Here is a 23,282-nt window from a genome sequence, read left to right on the forward strand (position 1 = left end):
AATAGGATGGATATATTGTTTGAGTGGGGGAAGGATACAGGCTTGTACCCTTCAGGGACATTATTCCAGAGCAGATCTCAGACAATCTCTTCCTTGGTTTCAAAGTTGACATGTTGTTGGAACATGAGAGGGACTGGCTTTAAGTTGACATGACTGAAGTCACTAGCATCAATCACACAGCCATCAGAGTACGTTGCCTGTAAAGCACTTTCAAAGCTTCTCCATCATTTGCTGGAGGAACAAAAACTGTTGTGATTGGAGAATTAGTGATTAAATGCAACCAAAAACTTAACCTTTGTATTTTGTCAGAATCGATGGGAAGAGAAGCAACAATTAGCATGTCACATCAATCACTGAAATATAAAAAATTTCTATAGTTTTCAACATAAATAATGAACATTATTAAATCTCAAAGTACAAATTCTGGAAATAAAGGTATAAAATCTAATCTTGTAACTATTACACGCCCAGCAGCAAATCTTGAGGCACATAAACGAATGTTTATTAATAAACGAACAATAATAGAATTAACCTGATAAACTTAACACCCAAACACCAGCCTAACAGCAACTCTTTATAAACAACAGATTATTATACGGTGTATGTGGAAAAAACCCAGACCATTACAGTCCAAGTCAAAATGCTCTGAAAAAATCACCAAAATTCCCAAAACAAAATCCCCACATCAGTCATGTCAAGTCTGTCAGTCAAGAAGGGACAGCTCATGGATCTGGTCTCCAGGCTTGAGATTATTGGTTTCCTTGCGCACAGGTCTTTTAATTTGAAGCTGTATCCAGATGACCACAGTCCCTATAGACTTTCAACCCTGTCAGGGAAACACGAGTTTGGGTTGAGTTTCAAATATGGCAACAACCACCTTTACTTTCTTCACCTGGGAATCTTCACAGTGACCTCCTGGTCACCACATGAGATTCACTCCTCCAAAGCCCTCTTTAGGGTTAACAAGTGACTTTCCATCACATGAGTCTTTTTAAAGCCCTTTTTAGGATTAACAAGTGACCTTCTGTGTCACACAAGTCCTCTCCTGTGGACACCCTGGCTTGAGTGATCCTGTCATACAAAGTCCTCCTCTTGAAAGGGGATGGGAGAGGCACTGGTCAGTCCCATGCACACTTTGGGTATCAGAGTTCCACAAACTACTGTCAGGACAACAGTGCTGACATTCGTGGACAAAGTAGCTCAGTCTTCTTTTTTTCCACTGAAACTACTGAGTGAGCACATTGACATACAGCTCCAGACAGCAGTGCAAGTAGCTATAAACAAAGCAACTCAGTGTGTGGCTTGCTGAAGCTGCCAGGTGAGCACTCACAGTCAGACTAACTGTTTGACTACCTGCAGTCCAATCCACTGACTGACTCTTCAAAACCAGCACGCGGGGCTTTTTAAACTGCCCAGTGCATACCTCCAGCTCTCTCATTTGGTAGAGAGAGGATAACAGCCACAGGCTCACTCTCCTGCGAGCCCACAGACTTCCAGCGCATGGTTCCCATGCTTTGACAGCTGTCAAAATTCCCAAGTGGTAGCCCAGTGCTATTAAAGCTCCTAGCAGCTGTCAAATCCCCTGTAGTAGGGTCAGTCCTCTGACAGCTGTCTAAATTCCCTAGCGGTAGCCTAGCGCTACCACAGCACCAAGTAGTTGTCAAATCCTCTGCAGTAGGGTCAGTCCTGTCCTCAGTCAAAAATAAAATTGCCCAAGGTCCATAACATAACTAAAAAATAATTGTTAAAAATCCTTTTTTTATCCTGGGACTATCCACACTCCTCTATCAGAAGGATGGATATTGAAGCATGTCATTTTCCTGTAGACTTAGTAGTGAAACCAAGGAGCAGTGGCAGGATATCCATGGGATATGCTGGAGTATCTAACTCTGCACCAGACCTGGCATAGTCACATTCCTCTTCCATTTGAATGTCGATTCAGGACCTGGATCAGCAGGGAAAAGGTACTGTATATCTGTTATTTATTTTTACCTTTGACATTCTTAATTATTTATGAGATCTAATTAGCTATAAAATTATTTTTTGAATTTTAACCATTTCTAATTTATCAAATAAATTTTGATAGCTAACTGTCTCTGAAGATTTGTTTAGATTTACAATTCCATCAGGTTGGTTAAGTTAGTTATCAGGTCTATTTGGGGACAGTCGGAGTCGGGGGAAGAGGGAAGGCAAGTTGAAGCATCAAGCTAAACATAACTCCATTTAGCTTATTTTATGGCAATAGGCCTACAACAAAAAGCTTCAAAGGAAATTAATGATGCATCTGGAAAATTGATTTAAAAAATGAGGCGCTTCCCGGTGCCTATTGAAACTGATTACATCTTTTTAAATACTCACATTTAATGTACAAGCAACATGTCAAGCAGGATGCTTACAGTTAAAATAGATTTTCTGCAATATACAGTTTTTGCAAAAGTAAAAGTGTGCACAGCTCTCGGACTCTTCCTCTTAGTTACTACTTGAACAGGACTACATCAAGAAATAACAGACCACCATCTCCTGCACCATCACTGACCTTATCCCTTCTGATCATCTCCTTTCCAGGGCTTATAACTTCATTGTTTCCAAACTCTGTACTGCCACCCGAGATTCACAAACCTAATTGCCCGGGAAGACATGATGTCTCTGCTTGCCCCTGCCAAACCAAACTGGTATCATCATACCTCAGCTCCCTTGGTTCAGTCCCTTCCAAGCTGCATCCGGGACATGTTGCATCCCCTTGACAACTTTCAGTCCCTGACTAGATAGCCTCATTTTCACTATGGATGATCTCTCCACTTCTTACTGGATAACAGACCTAACCAGTTCTCCTCCACCATCACTGTCCTCCATCAGGCAGAATTTGTACTCACCCTTAATAACTTCTCCTTTTGCTCATTCCACTTTCTCCAAGTCAAACAGGTAGCCATGCGCACTCGTATGGGTCCCAGCTATGGCTGACTTTTCATTGGATACGTGGAGCGATCCATGCTGCAAGCTCACACAGGCAAGGCTCCTCAACTCTTTAATTGTCATCTACTTTGGTGCTGCCCCCTACACCCATGATGAGCTTACAACTTTATCCACTTTGCTGCCAATTTCGACTCTGATCACAAATTTACTTGGTCCATATCCAGCAACTCTTTCCCCTTTCTCGACCTGTTTCCATTCCAGGAGATAAACTATCTACTGACATCTTTCATAAACCCACAGACTCCAGTTACCTTGAACACACCTCTTTCTACCCATCTCCTATAAGGATTTTATTCTTTTCTCTCGATTCTTCTGTCTCGACTACATTTGCTCCCAAGATGATGTGTTACATCTGAGATGTCCTTTTTCAGAAAATGTAGCTTCGTCTTCAAATGCCAGTATCTCAGCCATCAGTTGCATCTCTTCTATTTCCCACAAATCTGGCCCTCCCCCTAGATGCAACAAGGATTGGGTTTTCCTTGACCTCACCAACCACCCCACCTACCTCCACATCCAATTGATAATTCTTTGCATTTTCTGCCACCCAAAACTGGGTCCCACCACTACACATCTTCCCCTTCACTTTCCATAGGCATCGCTCCCTCTCGAATGCACTCATTCCTTACTACCAATTCCACCCCCCCCACAACCCCAGTCCATACCCGTGACCCCAAGATGAGTGCAACCACTTGCAATTGCAACCCCTCCCTCACCGCTATTCAGATCCCTGAATGGTCTTTCCAAATGAAGCAACACTTCCCCTGTGAATTTGTCGGGGTCATTTACTGCATCCAGTGCTCCCAATGTGACTTCCTCTACTTTGGAAAGATGGACACAGACTTAGAGATAACTTCTTTGAGCATCTTTGCTCTGTCAGCTGCATAAGCAAGGACCTCCCAATGACCAATCACTTCAATTCCACACTCTATTGCCACATCCGCCCATGACTTCATATACTGTTGAGGAGAGTCTCAGATGGCATCAATATCAATTTCTCCAATTTCCGTTAACCCTTTCCCTCATCCCTCTCTCCCTTCCTCAGCCCCTTTTCCTCCTTCCATCAAAGCTGTTTTTTAGCATGCTTCCCACTTCTCCCATCACCCCCAGATTTTTTCTCTTCTTCCCTCTCCCACCTGTATCCACCTATCACCTGTGAGTCTGTGTTCCACCCCCTTTCCCCGCACCCTGCCTATCTTCTTATTGGGGCATCTGCTAGATTTTCAGTACTCCTGAAGAAGGGCTCAGGTCTGAAACATCAACTGCCTTTTGTTTTCTATGGATGCGGCATGACCTGATGAGTTTCTCCAGCACTTTTGTAGTATGCAAAGCCTGTTGGAATGCAAGGAAATTAATAACAAATCAATGACTTTCTGGAGTTGGTGCAGTAGGAAAAGAGTATTAGAAATGATAGTAGCATAAAAGATGAATAAAACCTTAGGTTTTAATGCTTTTCAATCCAGGATGCTCAGGATTTAGCTTTAATCCTCCAAGCCTATCAGGAATTGACCTTTATGCAAAAACATAAGTGATAATACAGCAATTAATTTAAAATTTATTGTTCTGAAGTGTAGGTGTGAAAGATAAGAAATAGGATTGGGCCTCATCTGCTCATTGGATTCACTCACGACTTAGAAAATTCATTAGTGAGCCAGATTTTTTCAGGTACTTCAAGGATCAGTGGTATCTTATGTGTACACAACAATAAACCTGTACAATTTTATAGTGTGTGCAAAATTATTGCTGACAGATTTTGAATGCAGAAATTCTGGACAAAATGGTTAGATCTAAACATCATTCATGTGACCAATTAAACTAATAAACCCATCAGTCTTGGAAGGAAAATGGAATACCCAGAGGAAACCCACATGGACACGGAGAACATACAAATTCCTTACAGATGGTGCCAGATTCAAACTCAGTTCGTTGGAGCTGTAATAGCATTGCATTAATTGGGATTCTGACTGTGGTGCTCCAAATACTAGCAACTGAGGGAGATGCTAAATTGTAGTCATGAGCTATACAGATAAATACTCAATCTACTAAATAATAATGACAAGACAAAAGGATAAAAGGCTCAACTTGTCCGTGCTAACCAAGTTTCTCATCCAAGCCAGTCCCATTTGCCTGGGTTTGGTCTATATTCCTCCAGCCCTTTTCCATCCAAATGTCTTTTAAATGTCTTAATTGAACTCATTTTTTTAAAAATCACTTTCTCTGGCTAGCAGTAGGTCCATTTAAGATGGAAGAATGTCTTCTCTCACAAGTTTGAAGGTTGGAGTTTTTATTTCATATGAAGTACCTCTTCAGCTGCAGCAAGTTTAACTTGCAATACATCTGTTCATTGTTCAATGTATACAAGAATAAATTCATGATCATTTATTATCAACAATTCTTCATGCACAGAGTTGTGGAGGCTGAGTTATTAAGTAGAGTCATGGCTAAGATTGGCAACTCTTTGAACAATCACGGTGTCAAGGATAAGAGGCAACAAGCAGGAAAGTCAGTCATGCTGCCTTCATTGAATAGAGCACTTTTGAGGGACTGAATGGTCAATTTCAGCACCTACTTCCTGTGATTGAAGTGCTTTGAACAGGTTGGTTCTGGAGTAAATCAAACCCATCTCAGAAAGGTCCAGGACCCAATTTGTCTAACATTACAACAGGTTAACAGTGGATAACACCTTGCTGATCCTCCACTCTGTTAGATCACCTGGCCTTCAAGTTCACATAAGAATCCACATCTTGTTGGACCTCTCCTGGATCTAGCACACTGAGTCAACCATGAGGAAGGCACATCAATTACTCTACTTACCAAGAGGTCTGAGGAGATTTGATTTGTCATCAAATGCTCTATTGAACTTCTACAGAAATACTGTGGAAGGAATACTGACAAGTTTTATCAAGGCCTGGTTTGGAAACTTGAATGCCCAGGAATGCAGAAGACTCCAGAATGTCACGAACCTAGTCAAGTCATTCACAACCACCAACCATTGAAAGCATCTAAGTAAGGCAATAACTCAAGAGGATTGTCATTTTTAAGGAACTGAAAATAATGCATCAAGGACTGAAAACATGTTTATTATGTTGAATTAACTTAATCACCGAGGATCAAGATCTTGTTTTTCAAATTACGTAAGTGAAAATATTCACTTTTTTGTAAAAAATAAAACTTTCAATTATTTGTATTTTATGACTTGCAAAATACAAATTAAGTTGAATCCCAATGTGCTGCAGTTTCAGGACCACTGTTCAGTGTAAATACTCCAGTTAAATGAGAAATTTGCCTGTCAGTAAAGTACATCTTTCTACAGAGTAGAAAGGCTACAGGCCATTGAAGGTCACATATCTAACATCAAGCAATAGGTTGGTAATAGCAGAATGAAGCTGCGGGGCCTGTGTGGTGCAGGTCCTGAAATCCAAGTTGAGATCAGCATCTCAGAATTTAGGTTTGAAAAAACGAAAAGCTGGAGGAGAATTACTCTGCGGCTATTCACAACTCCTAACAACTTATCTGTGGCTATCTTGGTCATATTTCTAATGGCGTTTGGAGGGGAAAAAAATGAAATAGAAAGTGTGATTTCCTTTGAGAAAATAAAGATGCTGACCAACTTACCACTTGAATGGTTCCTGCCTTAGGAACATTGTAACCTTTCTTTCCCAAAGATTCCAAATTTATCACACCCTAATGAAAAGGAAGAGTCAGGAAAATATTGAAATTAAACCATTTCTTTCACAGAGAAAAAGTGTGCAATATCTAAAACATTGTCTTCATCTTCAAATTTTTACAATAAGTCAAACATTTAATCAGTGAAGATAATTAGACAAAAGAGGGAAATGTGTATGGATAATAATCATGGAGCAACACAAAACATTGATTCATAAACATTTAATAAAAAGTGACCAATGTCTTGTACTGGAAAATCAGTCTTGTTTTTTTTGTTCAATTCTTTGCAATGGGACTTCATAATTTTCAAATGGTATTTTATATCAAATTGTAACCAACCGAGTCAAAAGTTGATACTTAATAGTAATCTCGTTCAACAATGATCACAAGTAATTTTCTTACCAGGAATGGTGATGGGGCACTATGTTCAGAAATATTATAGTAAGATACATCCACAGGTAGTGTTACATGCTGTGGACAATAAGATCCACTTGCCCCAAGTTCAGCTGTAAAACCTTCAATTCTTCCAGATGGTGCAAACCTGCCATTTAACAAGGATTCCTGAAATGAAATAATAATGTTTATCCTGCAGGCTCATGGATGATTTATTCCTTAAATATTGCAGAATGCTACCTTGTCTCAGCAGCGACATGAAACATCAAACACTAGGTTGGTAATAGCAGAATGAAGCTGCGGGCCTTGTGCAGAATGCTACCTTGTTTCAGTAGCAACATGAAACATCAAGCAATAGCTTGATAATAGCAGAATGAAGCTGCGGGCCCTGTGCAGAATGTTACCTTGTCTCAGTAGCGACATGAAACATCAAGCAATAGGATGGTAATAGCAGAATGAAGCTGCGGGCCCTGTGTGGTGCAGGTCCTGAAATCCAAATTGAGATCAGCATCTCAGGATTCAGGTTTGAAAAAACGAAAAGCTGGAGGAGAATTACTCTGCGGGTATTCACAACTACCAACAACCTATCAATGGTGGTACAAATAAAAGCAAGGAACAAATTTGTCTTCCCTTTACCAATTCTTCTATCAGCAAAGAGAAATAAAAAGAATAGTTATTGCTGTTAGACCATCCCAATTAAACTTTTACTGAAACAATTTTTCCACACTTTGATTAATAAAATATAACTAGGAAATCTATTTTATAGCAGTATTCTTTTTCAATTTTATGGTGATGAAATCTACAATGCCAAAAATGTTCTGTCTGGGGTTTATGACTAGGGTTTTGGCTGATGATTGTTCTGGGAACTATTCAGCAACTCGCATCTTCTACAACAATTGACAATTATGTCCATTATATGGCTTTGCACTGTTTATTCCTTTGTCTCCCTATGACAAGGTCTTTAATGCAAGATCATCAGAGATGTCCTTCTTCAAACAAAATGGCTTCCATCCAGCCCTCACCTGCATATCCTCCATTGTCCACACTTCTGCCTTCGCCCCTTCCACCACCACGCACCACAAAGACAGGATTTATCTTGTCCTCACCTACCACCACCCCAAGTCTCTGAATCCAACATATCCTTCACCATTTCCACTACCCACTATGGTAAATTCTCACAAAAGGGCTTCAACCTGTAAAATTAACTTCAATTTTCTTCTCCAGAGGTATTGCCTGAACTGCAGAGTATTTCTAGCATTTTGTTTCATCTATTTGTTTCTTAAGCTTACCTGAGGGTTAGGAAATAGGAACCATAATCCCTTGTAGCAACTGGACCATAATGATCCTAATCCAGTATTTTGAATGTGCAAGGTAAAGCAGTTTTACTTTCTATTTAGTATGTTTTACTACAGAAAACATTACCAAATTTCAGGTTTTATTACCATGCAATTAATATACAATACATTATGTTTTGGACTTACAATTCTGAGATGTATAATTGCCTTTTATGAGTGGAATTGGAGAAGAATTCAGTTAAAGGATACTCTAACTTCTCTATTAGGTACTTCTTTCCCCTTTGCATTATCTAAAGTGTATAAACAAGATTTTAATCCAATTCTCACACATTAAGGATTTGGTTTCAATTTTATGTTTATTGATTTAAAAAATTGGAATAAATTTTACTTGACAGAACAAAATTTTTAAAAAGACATAATCTGACCAAGCTTTTGCCCTAGAGAAAGATAAAGGAATAATAACCTTTTTTGATATGTTTGAAGGAAATTGTTTAATGTCATTTGATCATTTGAAAAGGTTCCATTTTCCTAAGACATTCTCTTAGATATTTTCAAATTAGCAGTTTTCTACACACTTTTCTGCCAAATTTTCCATTTGCCTTTTTAACTAATTTGATTGATACTCTTCTTCAATTAAATCCTTCCTGAAAAGGATTGATCATTAATATTTATAACAGCTTACTTAATTTATATCCTATATTGAATGATAAAATTAAAGGTGCTTGGGAACTGAAATTTGAGCAGCTACTTTCTGATGATTTATGGGGAAGAAGTTTTCGATTTGTCAATACTTGTTCAATTTGCACCCGTCACTCTTTAATTTAGTTCAAGGTAGTGCATAGGGCACACATGTCTAAGGACAGATTGGCCTGTATTTTTCCAAATACAAGTCCTATTTGTGTTCGGTGTAAATCTGAAGAGGCCACTTTAACTTGTATGTTTTGGTCCTGTACAAAGTTAGATAATTTTTGGCAAGGAGGTTTTGAAATTTTAGCTAAAGTGTTGGACCTAGAATTACAGCCAAATTTACTCACGGCTATTTTTGAGATCACGGTTGGGATTAGGCTTTGCACCTGTTTCAGCCCAAAAGCCTTTTCAACATTGATGGCAAGGAGAGCTAGATTACTCAAATAGAAGGATTTCAATTCGCCTACTTTAACTTCAACAGCATTCCTCCATTATGATTTAGTAAAAATTAGAAGTTGGACATTTGATACGACCTTTAACTTTTTAAAAAACCCTGGTGACCATTTATTCAATGTTTTTGTATGCTTCAAACTAATAAACAAAATTGAACAAAACTTCCAGTTTGGTTTGTTTTCTCCAAGTGTGTTGTGTTTACTCAGGAAGAATCTCTTTTCTACTTACTTTGAAATTACTCCTAGAACGAATTGACCAGTTGCTTTGTTTTAAAAAAATCCTCCACCCCCCCCTTATCGGAATTAAATGGTGTTTTTGTCTTATGCATTAACTTTTTATTTTCTTATTCAATATAACTGACACTATATGGAAATGCTGAATTAATTTGAAAGTTCTTGATTGTAATACTCAAGGATAATGTCTATTACTTTTTCATATTTTCTGTATGTTATTGTGTTTTTCTTTTTTTGTGGAAAATTAATGAAAAGATTAAAAGAGAAAAGCAGTATTCTTTAAGCATTCTTTATAGATTTTGTTGTTATGGGGATGGAAATTTTATTGTTTCTTTTTACTGAGCTGAATTAATTGGAACATTGTTACAGACATGGCAAGAATAAAACTGAACACTCACGATCTCACATTGCTGCCATTAGTTGGTTATATGCATGCACCAATTGCTGGCCAGGCAAGATTGCACTTTGTACATTGTTCTCACTGTGCTGGCAAGGATATTTGCACTCTGGACCTTGGCAGTTTTTAGACTCAACTCATACATGGCCTGGGAAATCCATCAGCCATTTATAACAATACATGGTGCTCATTTTATTCCTCCCCCCAAGTCTCAGTGGGTAGGTAAAACATATTTCTTGCTATATTATTAGAACACAGAAAGGAGAGAAGAATTAAATAACTTTTTGTATCAAGGCAGTTTAACACAAGTGATGGAACATCACTGGATATAACTGTTTTGATTGTAAATGTACCTCAAAATTTCCCAGCAAGGAACGACTAACAAAGGGTCTTGTGTTGCTTCTTGATGAAAACTTGTTGGATTCACCTGCCAATGCACTTCGTAGCTCTCTCCTGAAGAGAAAATACAAGTATCATGTGTTGATTAATTTCAGTCCAAATAACTGTTATATTTAAAATATTGACATAATTAATGTTATACAAAGACCTTAATATAACATTGAATTAATGGATCAATAAACTTTATTTTCATAGATGTTTCATAAACATTTATTTTGGAGCTTTTCATTCCCAATTACTCTGGATTGTTTGGGTTCAGTCTAGAAGCATGAAAAAAATCAATTATGCAAATTTGCAAGGGGGAATATGGGGAACAGCAAAGCAGAAGGAGGGAAGGAAACAACAAAGCAGAAGGGGGAAGGAAAGAGCAAAGCAGAAGGGGGGAAGGAAACAGCAAAGCAGAAAGGGGAAGGAAACAGCAAAGCAGAAGGGGGGAAGGAAACAGCACAGCAGAAGGGGGGAAGGAAACAGCAAAGCAGAAAGGGGAAGGAAACAGCAAAGCAGAAGGGGGGAAGGAAACAGCACAGCAGAAGGGGGAAGGAAACAGCAAAGCAGAAGGGGGGATGGAAAGAACAAAGCAGAAGGGGGAAGGAAACAGCAAAGCAGAAGGGGGGAAGGAAACAGCAAAGCAGAAGGGGGAAGGAAACAGCAAAGCAGAAAGGGGAAGGAAACAGCAAAGCAGAAGGGGGAAAGGAAACAGCAAAGCAGAAGGGGGAAAGGAAACAGCAAAGCAGAAAGGGGAAGGAAACAGCAAAGCAGAAGGGGGGAAGGAAACAGCAAAGCAGAAGGGGGGAAGGAAACAGCACAGCAGAAGGGGGAAGGAAACAGCACAGCAGAAGGGGGGAAGGAAACAGCAAAGCAGAAGGGGGGAAGGAAACAGCAAAGCAGAAGGGGGAAGGAAACAGCAAAGCAGAAGGGGGGAAGGAAACAGCAAATCAGAAAGGGGAAGGAAACAGCAGAGCAGAAGGGGGGAAGGAAACAGCACAGCAGAAGGGGGAAGGAAACAGCAAAGCAGAAGGGGGGAAGGAAACAGCAAAGCAGAAAGGGGAAGGAAACAGCAAAGTAGAAGGGGGGAAGGAAACAGCACAGCAGAAGGGGGGAAGGAAACAGCAAAGCAGAAGGGGGGATGGAAAGAGCAAAGCAGAAGGGGGGAAGGAAACAGCAAAGCAGAAGGGGGGAAGGAAACAGCAAAGCAGAAGGGGGGAAGGAAACAGGAAAGCAGAGGGGAAGGAAACAGCAAAGCAGGAGGGGGGAAGGAAACAGCAAAGCAGAAAGGGGAAGGAAACAGCAAAGCAGAAGGGGGGAAGGAAACAGCACAGCAGAAGGGGGAAGGAAACAGCACAGCAGAAGGGAGGAAGGAAACAGCAAAGCAGAAGGGGGGATGGAAAGAGCAAAGCAAAAGGGGGAAGGAAACAGCAAAGCAGAAGGGGGGGAAGGAAACAGCAAAGCAGAAGGGGGGAAGGAAACAGGAAAGCAGAAGGGGAAGGAAACAGCAAAGCAGAAGGGGGGAAGGAAAAAGCAAAGCAGAAGGGGGGAAGGAAACAGGAAAGCAGAAGGGGAAGGAAGCAGCAAAGCAGGAGTGGGGAAGGAAACAGCAAAGCAGAAAGGGGAAGGAAACAGCAAAGCAGAAGGGGGGAAGGAAACAGCACAGCAGAAGGGGGAAGGAAACAGCAAAGCAGAAGGGGGGAAGGAAACAGCAAAGCAGAAAGGGGAAGGAAACAGCAAAGTAGAAGGGGGGAAGGAAACAGCACAGCAGAAGGGGGGAAGGAAACAGCAAAGCAGAAGGGGGGATGGAAAGAGCAAAGCAGAAGGGGGGAAGGAAACAGCAAAGCAGAAGGGGGGAAGGAAACAGCAAAGCAGAAAGGGGAAGGAAACAGCAAAGCAGAAGGGGGGAAGGAAACAGCACAGCAGAAGGGGGAAGGAAACAGCAAAGCAGAAGGGGGGAAGGAAACAGCACAGCAGAAAGGGGAAGAAAACAGCAAAGCAGAAGGGGGGAAGGAAACCGCAAATCAGAAGGGGGAAAGGAAACAGCAAAGCAGAAGGGGGAAACTGTAAAGCTGAGGTGGGGGTGGGGGGGGGGGGGGGGAGAGGAGAAAGCACATTGCTGTAAATGGGCATTTAGGAAACTTCCAGAAGTTTGAAATTTCCTTCCATGATCAGCAATTAATGGCAGTCAATGCTTATTTTCAATATGACAGTATAGCCAAAAGTTAATAAGAAATAGAGCCGGATAAAAGACAGCTTCATTTTTAAATGGCATTAATGCAAGAGGATGTAAAGGGCTTATATCTGTTCTCACCTTGTGAAAAATTAATAATTTAATAATGACAAGGTTGATTTTTACGGTAGTGGTTGTAGGACAATGTGATAATAACTGATGAAAGTTTGACATTTTTTAAAGTCCTAGAAATTAATTAAGCACCAAGACACAGTCTTCTGAACAGAATTTCAAAAACATGATCAAAGTGATTGGGTAAGAAATAGGGAACTTGATTGAAGATGATTCATTCATTGAATTGTTAAATGATCAGTCCCACTAAGTCGTCATAATATGAAGATTGCTTACATTTAAATGTGGGACATCAGTGAGATTTTTTTGCATCCCTGGGGGCTACATCTACAGAGTTGCATCCAGCTGTAGCTCCTCAATGAACGTGTTAAGAACATGGAGTTGGGTAAACTCAGGAGCATCCGAGGGGCAGAGAAGGTCATAGATTACAGCTATAGTGGTAGTCACACCTCAAGTATGGGCTGCAGACATTTGGGTGACAACCAAGAGTAATGGAAGAAGGCAGACAGTGCAGAGTGATGCTATGGCCATTCCTCTCAGTAACAAGTATACTGCTGGGGTGAGATGACCCATCAAAAGGTAGAAGCTGGAGCCAAGTTATTGGCACCACGACCATCTCGGAGGTTCAGCAAGGAAGAGTGAAGTCCGATTGCGCAATCATGATTAGAGACTCCATGGCCAAGGACACAGAAAACAAGTCCAGGATTGTATGTTGTCTCCCTGCTGCCAAGGTCCAGGATGTGTCTGAGCAGGTACAGGTAATTCTGAGAGAGGAGGGAAAGCGGCCAGAGGTTTTGGTCCATATTGATACTGATGACATTGCTAAGAAGAGAAATGTGGTCCTGCAGAATGAATTCAGAGAGCGAGGTAGCAGTAAGTTACAAAGGACTTCCAAGATTGTAATCTTAGAATTACTACCCTTGCCATGTGCTTGTGAAGCAAAAAACAGGAAGATAGTGCAGTTAAATGCTAGGACGCTGGTGAAAGAGAGAGGGATTCAGATATTTGGATCATTGGGCTTTTTTCCAGGGTACGCAAGACCTGTACAAGAGGGACAGTTCACACCTGAGCCTGAGGGAGACAAATACCCTCAGGGGAGGTTTGGTCATCCTACTGGGGAGGGTTTAAACTGGAATGGCAGGGGGCTGTGGACCTGGGACAGAAGGGAGCAAGAAGCGTTGAGGGGATGGCAGATGCTTGGGGAAGCAAGCCTGAATGGAAGACAGGTGAATGGTCACAGCAAACTCATGAGCTGAAGTGTGTTTATTTGTAATGCAAGGACTATTGTGGTTAAGGCGGATGAACTTAGAACCTGGATCAATACTTGGAATTATGATGTTGTGGCTGTTATAGAGACATGACTGAAGTGGGTTTTCTCTGGGGGCTCTGGTTTCCTTTCACTGTTCAAATAAAAATGCACTTGTAGGTTAATTGGGGATAAATTGGATGGCATGGACTCGTGGGCCAAAATGGCCTGTTACCGTGCTGCAGGTCTAAATTAATAAATAAAAATAAAAACAGGATTGACAACTCAATATTCCTGGGCTCAATTGTTTGAGACAGGACATAGAAGGGAAAAGAGGGGTTGGAAGAGCATTGCTAATCAGGAAGAATATCACAGTTGAATTCCGAGAGAACATAATTGTGGGCTCATCTTGCCCACAGCAAAATGAATCTCAGGGTTGTATGTGATGGTCTGTACATGATCTGACAATAAACCTGAACTACAGAATCAGTGTGGGTACAGATTAGAAATAAGATATGTGCAATCACTCTGAGAGGATGATACTAATAGGCCTTCTGGGAGATGGAGGAACAATAAATGGATTGTCATTGTGAGAGACTTCCATATCCCTTATATTGATTGATATGTTATTGATGCCAGAGGCTATGATGGGGCAAATGTTTTGTGCATTCGAGACAGTTTCTTGAAGCAGCACATAGATAGCCCAACTAGAAAGGGGGCATACTCCTCGACCTTGGATTAGTTCAGTGGAGGTCCATTTTGGGAAGAGTGATCACTTTAAGTTTCAAAATACTTATGACAAAGATTAGTTTGGGTGGAAAGGTCCAACACCTCATACTTGTCTAGATCAAACTCCATCTGCCATTTCCCTCCCTTTTTTTGGAACTGATCTCTATCCTATTGTATTTTTTGATAACCCTCAATAATGTGCAATCTTTGCCTCACTGGAAATTTACTAACACACCCACCTATTTAGCAATCCAAACCTTTTCTGTGTATCACAGTTAAGAGGAGTCCCATCACCAATCCTTGCTGAATTTTACTGGTCATGGGCCTCCAGCCCAAATAACATTTCCACCTTAATCCTCTGTCTTCCATACAAGGGAAATGTGTAGAGTTAATGGCAGTGCTTTTAAATGTATTGATGTGCAGAGAGATCTGGGGGTCCAGGTCTATAAGCCATTGAAGGTGGAAATGCATGTAGATAGGGTAGTAAAGGTGGTGTATGGTAGGCCTGGTTTCATCGGGTTAGGCATTAAGGAGGAAATTAAGGATGGGGGAGGAAGTGGAGGAAGAGCATAAGCCAACAGGTAAGAGATATGATTATGAAGGAAATGGAGGGATATCTATCATGAACAAGCAATATATGTTTATTTTGATTTGAACATCATATCCCACAGACATGTGGGTCAAAAGTCCTGTTCCTGTGCTGTACTGTTCCCAAAGTTCCTGGGAAAAAAAACTACAGTATCAAGACTAAATATTTTCATTCTTATAACAAAGCAAAGCTTAACTTAGCTTTAATTACTTACGATTTCAGGCGCAATCCATTCTTGAATCTTCTGGCATTACTGACGCAATCAGAAGAACTCTAGTGAAACAGCAAATGCAGGCATTGTCTTAAACACTTTTTTCCCCCAAAGATAAAGATGTAACCAATGTTACAGAGGATAATTGCGTCACCTTATCAGGGAAAGAAAAGCACGATCAGTAGTAGAAGCACACAAGAGGTGCACTTAAGAGTGGCAAGATGGAAGATGTTTAATTCAAGAATTGAAAAGAAGTGGCACATTAAATGCCATTAATTTGAAATTGGTGTTTTTACAATCATGTTCAAGACTTCAGAATCAGTCTCTCTGGAAATTTAACAAGGCAGATTTTGTAAAGAAGGGTATGGTATATATTAAGCTTAATAAAAAATAGAACTGGTTGATCAGACACCTTGAAGACAGTCAGCTAAGCATATAATCTTGTTTGTCACCAAGTAGTTGACTTGAGAGAGATTTTAATTTCTTTGCTGGAAATATTTCATTAAAATCTAATCCTTTATTCAGATCCAAGCTGTTGCACAGAAAATTGCAATAAAAATTCAAATGTTTCTGGTGGGGTGGGGGGGGGTAGTTGGGAGGGAGGAGGGTGGTGCAGCTGGGAGCGATTAGATTTATATACCACATGTATGTATAAAATCTATTAATTGAAGTGTGATTGTGCTTCTTAAAATTTTAAATATTCAAAAAAATTTCAGATGTTTCACTGACACTTGCTTGCTAATGTTTGGAGTCTCAGCTGACGCTTTTAATTCTGGAAAAGGGAATCCTATTTAATAATAACACTGCCTTTGAAACTTTTAATGTTTAGGAATAGCATAGAAATGCATGAAAACAAATCTGTAACAATAAAAACAAATTCTGGTCTATGTCAGTGGGTGTTAAATTGTAATAGCTTTGTTTGATAAGCCTTCTGTTTCAAATATCATTGTTAAATGCATGGAAAAACCATGACTGCATTAGATCATGTTATGTGCTTTGAAGTTTGTTTGCAAAACCTAAGCTCAATTGAGATTAAAAATGTAATTTAGAAAACAATACTTGATTTCCTTTGGATTTTTAAATAATCTAAACATGACCACCTGGTCGAAGCACATTAGCAAAGTTTTTATTAATCATCCCCAGAAAACCTGCTGGATTTGTTATGACAATCCAATTTCAAGATTGCTGTAAATCAGACCAAATTTCAAAGTAAAATATCAAATGTATTAAATTTACATCCCTGAGCTGCCACACAAGAATTCAAATTTGTATCTCAATATCAAAGATTCAGAAGGGCCTTCAGCTCAGAAACCTGTAGCTGATGTTCCACTTCGTTATCTGAACATTGGGAGGGCAGAATGACAACACTAAGATAGTTGATGAATTGAGGCAATTAAGCATTACCATTCCTTTGAAAATTGATCTTCTGCTTAATAATAATTCAAGGACAACATACTCAGAGGTTCAATATACAAATGAGATCAAGGAGAAGGAACTGAATCCCTAGCAAAAAAAAATGTAAAGGAATATGCAAGGATATTCCTAGATAGGTGGTTTACAGAGGAAAACAATGATAAAATAGAGCAGCCATTCTCAAGCTCTTTTCCCCAGAACTCTGCTCAGTTTATGGGCCCCATTCTCTGTGAAGCAGTCGTTCAGTTATTTTCTTCCATGCCTCTCTCCTACCAACAACTAAAGAAAATCAAAATATTTTATGATTTCAGTCCGTGGCCCTCCTTAAATGTTCTATGGCCCCAGGGGAGGCTGTATGGCTCCTGTTGAGAATCACTGAAATAGAGCACATGGCAGTGCTGGCTAGCCTTTTCCAGCTATCCAACTTAATTCTATACTAAATTATTTTTAATAACAACTCTGTTCTCATCTTGTCTTTCGAAATTTTATTTCAGATCAAGTTCTGAAACATTTTAGATTGAGTCTTCCAACTTTTAACAATCCTGAAAGAATTGCTTTGATTTTACCCTGATACTTTGCAAATGTTTAAAATACATGGCCAACATTTTGTTGGGGCAGATTCAGTTAAACATGTTGGGAACGGTGTCCCAAAATATTATAATTAGGATTAATTCAGGTTTTTAATTAAAAATAAAAGGTGTGGGATGGGGAAAGAGTGGAATGAAGACAAGGGGGAAAAAACAAAATCACATCGAAAGAGAAAAATGACAAGGCCGTGAAGACAATAAACAGTGTTGTGGAAGGGAACAACAAACTTAATAGTGTGTCAGTTTAAAAGTGAAATAAAGTAACAGGAAAAAGCTAAAATTACAGCAACTTCCATTTAAATGTAGGCTTAAAACTAATTAATGACACATTAGAACTATAAACATAACAGACATTAGTTACACAGTGATGAATATTCAAGTTCCTGACAATTATTGTGGCAACAGGTCTATGGCAGATGCCATCTCACTGGCTCTACACAAAGCCCTGGAATACCTGGACAGGAAGGATGCATTCATCAGGATGCTCTTTATTGATCAGAGTTCGGCCTTTAACACATCGTCCCCTCAAAACTGATCAGCAAACTCCAAGACCTGGGACTCAATACCCCACTGTGTAATTTGATCATGGATTTCTTCACCTCCAGACCACAATCAGTGACATTGGTAAGAATATCTCCACAATCTCCATCATTACCAGAGCACCACAGGGCTCTGCTCTACTCACTTTACACCTATGACTGTGTGGCTCAGTATGACAATAACACCACCTACAAATTTGCCAAGGATACCATGGTAGTGGGTAGAAAGGTGATAAGTCAACATACAGGAGGGAGACTGAAAACTTGGTTGAATGGCGCACCAACAACCACCTTGCACTCAATATCATCAAAACTAAGGAGCTGGTTGTCAACTTTAGGAAGGGAAAACCAGAGGTATACAATCCAGTAATCATTGGGGGTGGGGGGGGGGGGTGGAAATCAGAGCTAGAGAGAGTGAGCAAATTTAAGTTGTTGGGAGCCACCATCTCGGAGGATCTTTTTTGCACCCAACACACTAATGCATTGTGAAGAAAGCACATCAATGCCTCTACTTCCTCAGGAGTATGTGGAGGTTTGGTATGAAACTAGAAACCCTGGCAAAATTCTACAGATGTGTGGTGGAAGTTGTGCTGACCGGATGGATCATGGTCTGGTATGGGGACACCAATACACCCTTGAGTGTAAAGCCCTCTAAAAGATAGAAGAAACAGCCCAGGACATCACAGGCAAAACCCTCCCCACCATCAAGGACATGTACAGGGAACGCTGTCACTGGAGAGCAGCAGCAATCATCAAGGATCCACATCACCCAGCACACACTCTGTCCTCGCTGCTGCCGTCGGGAAAAAGGTAGAGGTTCCACAAGACTCGCACCACCAGGTTCAGGAACAGCAGCTACCCCTCCACCATCAGACTCCTCAACAACAAACTCAATCAGGGACTTGTTTAAGGACTCTTATGCACTTTATTGATTTTTTATTCTATTAGTTTGTTTACATGTGTTATCGGTTTATAGTTCTCTATTTGTTTGCATGTAAACGGTATGTACAGTTTTTTTTGCCCTATCAATATGTAGTAATGCTGCCTTGCTGGCAGAAAAAAAGAATCTCAGGGTGGTTTATAATATCATGTATGTACTCTGACAATAAATCTGAAATCTGATCTGCAATTAGAAAAGGCAAAGGAAACATAAGAGAGAAGGCCCAAATGCTGAGTATACAAGATAACGATGAAGACAGCAGTGATAATGATCTTGACTCAATCAGGATAGGTGATTGGTGGAAATAGTTTATCAGTCTCAAGATAACAATAAGACACTTTGCTACAAAATTGAACAAGAAATAAGCAGGGGAACCCAAAATATGCAAGCTTTGGAGGTGCATCTCTCTCAACATTACAGGGTGAATGCATGTGCATTTTCTTTTTGGAAAGATGACAAAGACATGCTCATGCCCTCGTTTCCTCCTCGTTGTGCACATTCCTTTCCTACAATTAGGAGGGCCTTGAAACAAAAGATAATAGAATAACTACATGACAGAGTGGGGTGTGGATGGGAGATTTTTACAAGCTGAAAAAAAATCTGATTGCAAATGCAGTTGAGGACTAGTGTGCGCATTTAGGGCAGGTTTTCTGAGCAATCTGTTAGGGTATAATTTTAAATTTTATCTTGTTTAATCGACAGGATTGATTAGTGATCTCATTATGATCACTCTTATCTAGCCAATCCTCTAATACATTCAGTCCTTGGCATGTAACTACTTACAATCCACATAAACCTAGAGAGGAACAGAATGTAATGTGTCCAAATTTGCAGACAATTAATCATGTTTGGTAGCATGCTCTAACGAGAAAAAGCAGCAACGGAATGCTGACAGATTAAATGAATCAAACACAAATTATATTTATGTTGAGAAAAGATCTTTTTAAAACTACAAGAGGTGGCTTCTCGGGAAAGCAGCCTCTATCCTCAAGGACCCCCACCACCCGGGCCATTCCCCATTCACTCTGCTACTATCGGGGAAAAAGGTACAGGAATCTCAAGATGAGCACTCAGCAACACAAGGACAGCTTCTTCCCCTCTGCCATCAGGTTCCTGAATGAACATTGAACCATAGACACTACTTTACTTTGTCTTTTTCTTGCATTTTTTTTTTAAAAGGTGGTTTAGGTAAATGTTTGTACTGTGATGGTGCCACAAAACAACAAATTTCATTACATGTTGATGACAATAAATTCTGAATGAAAAGCTTGTGTGAAGTCCTTGCTGCAATTATTATTTTCTGGTGAGGTATCATTCATCGATTATCTCAACTTCATTCCAGTTTCACTCAATTCGTGTCTGCAGTCATGACAACCGATATTTTCTATTAAGGACAATTTAGGTTTATTTCAATTTTTGTCTATTATGCAGCTTTGCTTTTGAAATATTGTTAAAGATTGGACAAATCTTGGTGAACGACACCCAAGATATTAAGCATGGTGCCAAAGTGTCAATTTCACTCTTGGTAAGAAGAATAAATTGCCAAAACAGGGTAATTCTCCTAACCAAGTGCAAGTGGAGGTGGAAGAATGGGGAGGGTAAGGACCAATAAGGCAGGGAAAATAGCCTTCTTTAGCAGATTGTGTGATTCCCAATTGCTTGTTATTAAGTATTTCACATGAAGAAAAACCTCAGTTTGAAAATATTTTAGTTTGTCAAATAATATAAAACAAACCTTGGATGTATCTCTTGAAGAAGGAAGTAAATGATTCCAGAAAGGTGCTGCTTTGGCATCAGTGCTTCTGCAAGAAACTGGGATGGAATTAGTTAATTGAATCCTACATTTCTTTGCAACAGAAGGGGTTTCATCCCCTGAGCACACATCTTTCCCTAATGGATTTGTTGGTGATAGCAGCTTGCGTTTTGCTGTACATCTGACAGAGATTGTACTTGAGTGTCCTAAAGAAGAAGGCGTTTTCTCAGATGACAGCAGACCAGTGCTGATAATTGGCTGAAGCCCTTTCTCAGAGGATGGTGTTGTAGGCACCAAGTTTTTTATTGGTGAACCAATCTCAGCATTTTCTATCAAAATACTGTCCTGGGAGTCTTTATGCTCAATAACATGCAAACCACTGTGAGAAAAGTGTTGCGCAGAACCATGCACCATTGGCTCTTCATCATGGAAACTAACATCTTGTTCTGCATTGTCAACTGTCTTTTCTATGTTTTTTCCAGGAAAATTACCATTATCAGTTCCACAATGAGATGCATTTAAACTTTCCGTCAATGTGGCAGAATTTTTGCAGTGCACATGGATTCTTTTCTGATTGAGTTCAAGTTCAAGATCTGGATGAAGTTCAGTCACATTTCTTTTTATACCCAGTTTGCAATTTCTCTGATCCAAACCATTTGAAGAGTTAGAAAGGTGAGAAAATATTGAGAGTTGATAAACTTTTTGAATTCTAACCTCATTCTCACTGTACCCTGCCAAAATTCCTCTTTTGGGAAGGACTTCACTAGAGTCCAAGTGATAGTTGCTCATTGGTGTATCTTGGAAGCTCCCATCTGCTCGGCTTGTTGCACACTGAGACAAGTTGTTCGACTGCTCTTTCTGAGAAGTCTCCAGATGCATGTGCCTCATGGACTGTTGTATCTTACAACGCAGAAATTTTGAAATCCAAGGAAAGAAAAATGTACGAAGTTTGCAATGGTGTGAATTACTCCTCATGAAGTTGAACCAATGTCGCTTTTTCGGATTCCTTTCTGACATAGCATCTAAAAAAAAGAAAAGAAAATTACAGAGTTAAATGCTACTAACTAATATAGTTACATGATCACAAGCAAACAAATTCAGCTCCTAGATTCTGAAAGCTGTATGTTTATAGTGAGGACATGGGTTAAGAGTGAAAGGGGAGAGGTTTAGGGGAAACTTCACACACAGACAGTGTGGGGGTGTGGAACAAGCTTCCAGCTGAAGTGGTGAATGTGAGCTCAATTTTAAAATTTAAGAGGAATTTGGACAGGTACATAGATGGGTGAGGTATGGAGGGCTATGGACTGGGTGCAGGTCAGTGAGACTAGGCAAAAAAAAAGGTTCGGCACAGACTAGAAGGGCTGAAGGGGCGTGACTCTGCTGTAATGTTCTATGGAATCTGCTCTCTGATTTTACAAATTAGAACAGGGGATGTTGAGGGATTTGCATGAGGTTTCTTAAAAAAATTAGTGATGGTTGACAGATTTAAAAGAATATTTTATTTAAATTTCCATACATGCATTAATATCTTGATAAAGAAAATATTCCTCATACATCTCAATCAGTAATACATGGTATTACATACCATCCAACCCCTTCTCCCCAAATAATAACCCCCAAAGAACCTAAAGAACAAAAAGATTAAAAAAAAATTTAAAAAGATACGAGAAAAAAAGGAAAAGAAAAACACATCTGGTTACTAAAGTATCAATACATTCAATCAAATTTTGCCTTTATAATATTAAACATATACTAATTCCAAGGAATTTATAAGGTTCTTGAGGTTTAGTGGCTAGTTTTCATAATGCAATACCTACAATATGCAAATATGGGGATCAAATTTTTAAGAAAATGTTTATTTCTTAAATTATATGCAATTTTCTCAAGATATACAACTACTATTTCCGCATGCCATCTATCTATTCCCAAATGCAAATCTGATTTCTGTGTCATTGCTATACATTTTCTTTCAATTCTAATGCAATTTTCATTTTGAAACATTAAGTTTCAGTTTTAGCCTTGTCCCAGATATAGTACCTTATAAGAAAAGCATTGGATCTTGGGGAAATTTAATTTAGTGACCCATTCTAAAAATGCTCCTAATTCCATTCCAAGGACTCAATTTTGGACATCAAGGGGAGTGTAAAGAAAGTACCCATCTCTTGATTACACTGGAAACAGTCATCTGATAACTCTGATTTCAGTCTACTTAATTTCTGTGGGGAAAGATATAATTTATGTCAAAAATTATATCGAACCAATCTATATACAACATTTATTGTGTTTGTCAAACTATCATGACTCCATTCCAACCAACTTTTCTCCCCAATACTAACATTTAAATCAGTTTCCCATCTCTGTCTAGATTTATGGATTCCTTGTTTTCGTATAATAGTGTATAGATAGCTGAAAAAAACTTCTTAATAGATGTATTACAAATCAAGCTTTCTATTTCACTCCTTTTGGGTAACAATGTTGTCGGACACAATTTA

The 23,282-nt window shown here is 39.5% G+C and overlaps 1 protein-coding gene across 11 annotated transcripts in view; it reads right to left on the minus strand.

Annotated features, from left to right (window-relative positions):
- Window positions 1-23,282, minus strand: part of atosb (atos homolog b) — a 158,633-nt gene that overhangs the window by 18,316 nt on the left and 117,035 nt on the right. For 10 of the 11 annotated variants that reach the window (XM_069924279.1, XM_069924281.1, XM_069924275.1 and 7 more), the window contains 5 exons: window positions 20,773-21,812; window positions 15,562-15,620; window positions 10,448-10,547; window positions 7,039-7,197; window positions 6,586-6,654 (listed from right to left, as the gene is read on the minus strand). In XM_069924279.1, coding sequence (XP_069780380.1) covers window positions 6,586-6,654; window positions 7,039-7,197; window positions 10,448-10,547; window positions 15,562-15,620; window positions 20,773-21,812 — 1,427 coding nt within the window. The remainder of the gene's footprint in view (window positions 1-6,585; window positions 6,655-7,038; window positions 7,198-10,447; window positions 10,548-15,561; window positions 15,621-20,772; window positions 21,813-23,282) is intronic. The other variant, XM_069924284.1, reaches the window with a different exon arrangement.

Source organism: Narcine bancroftii, chromosome 3 (genome assembly GCF_036971445.1).
Source record: "Narcine bancroftii isolate sNarBan1 chromosome 3, sNarBan1.hap1, whole genome shotgun sequence".
Taxonomy (NCBI): domain Eukaryota; kingdom Metazoa; phylum Chordata; class Chondrichthyes; order Torpediniformes; family Narcinidae; genus Narcine; species Narcine bancroftii.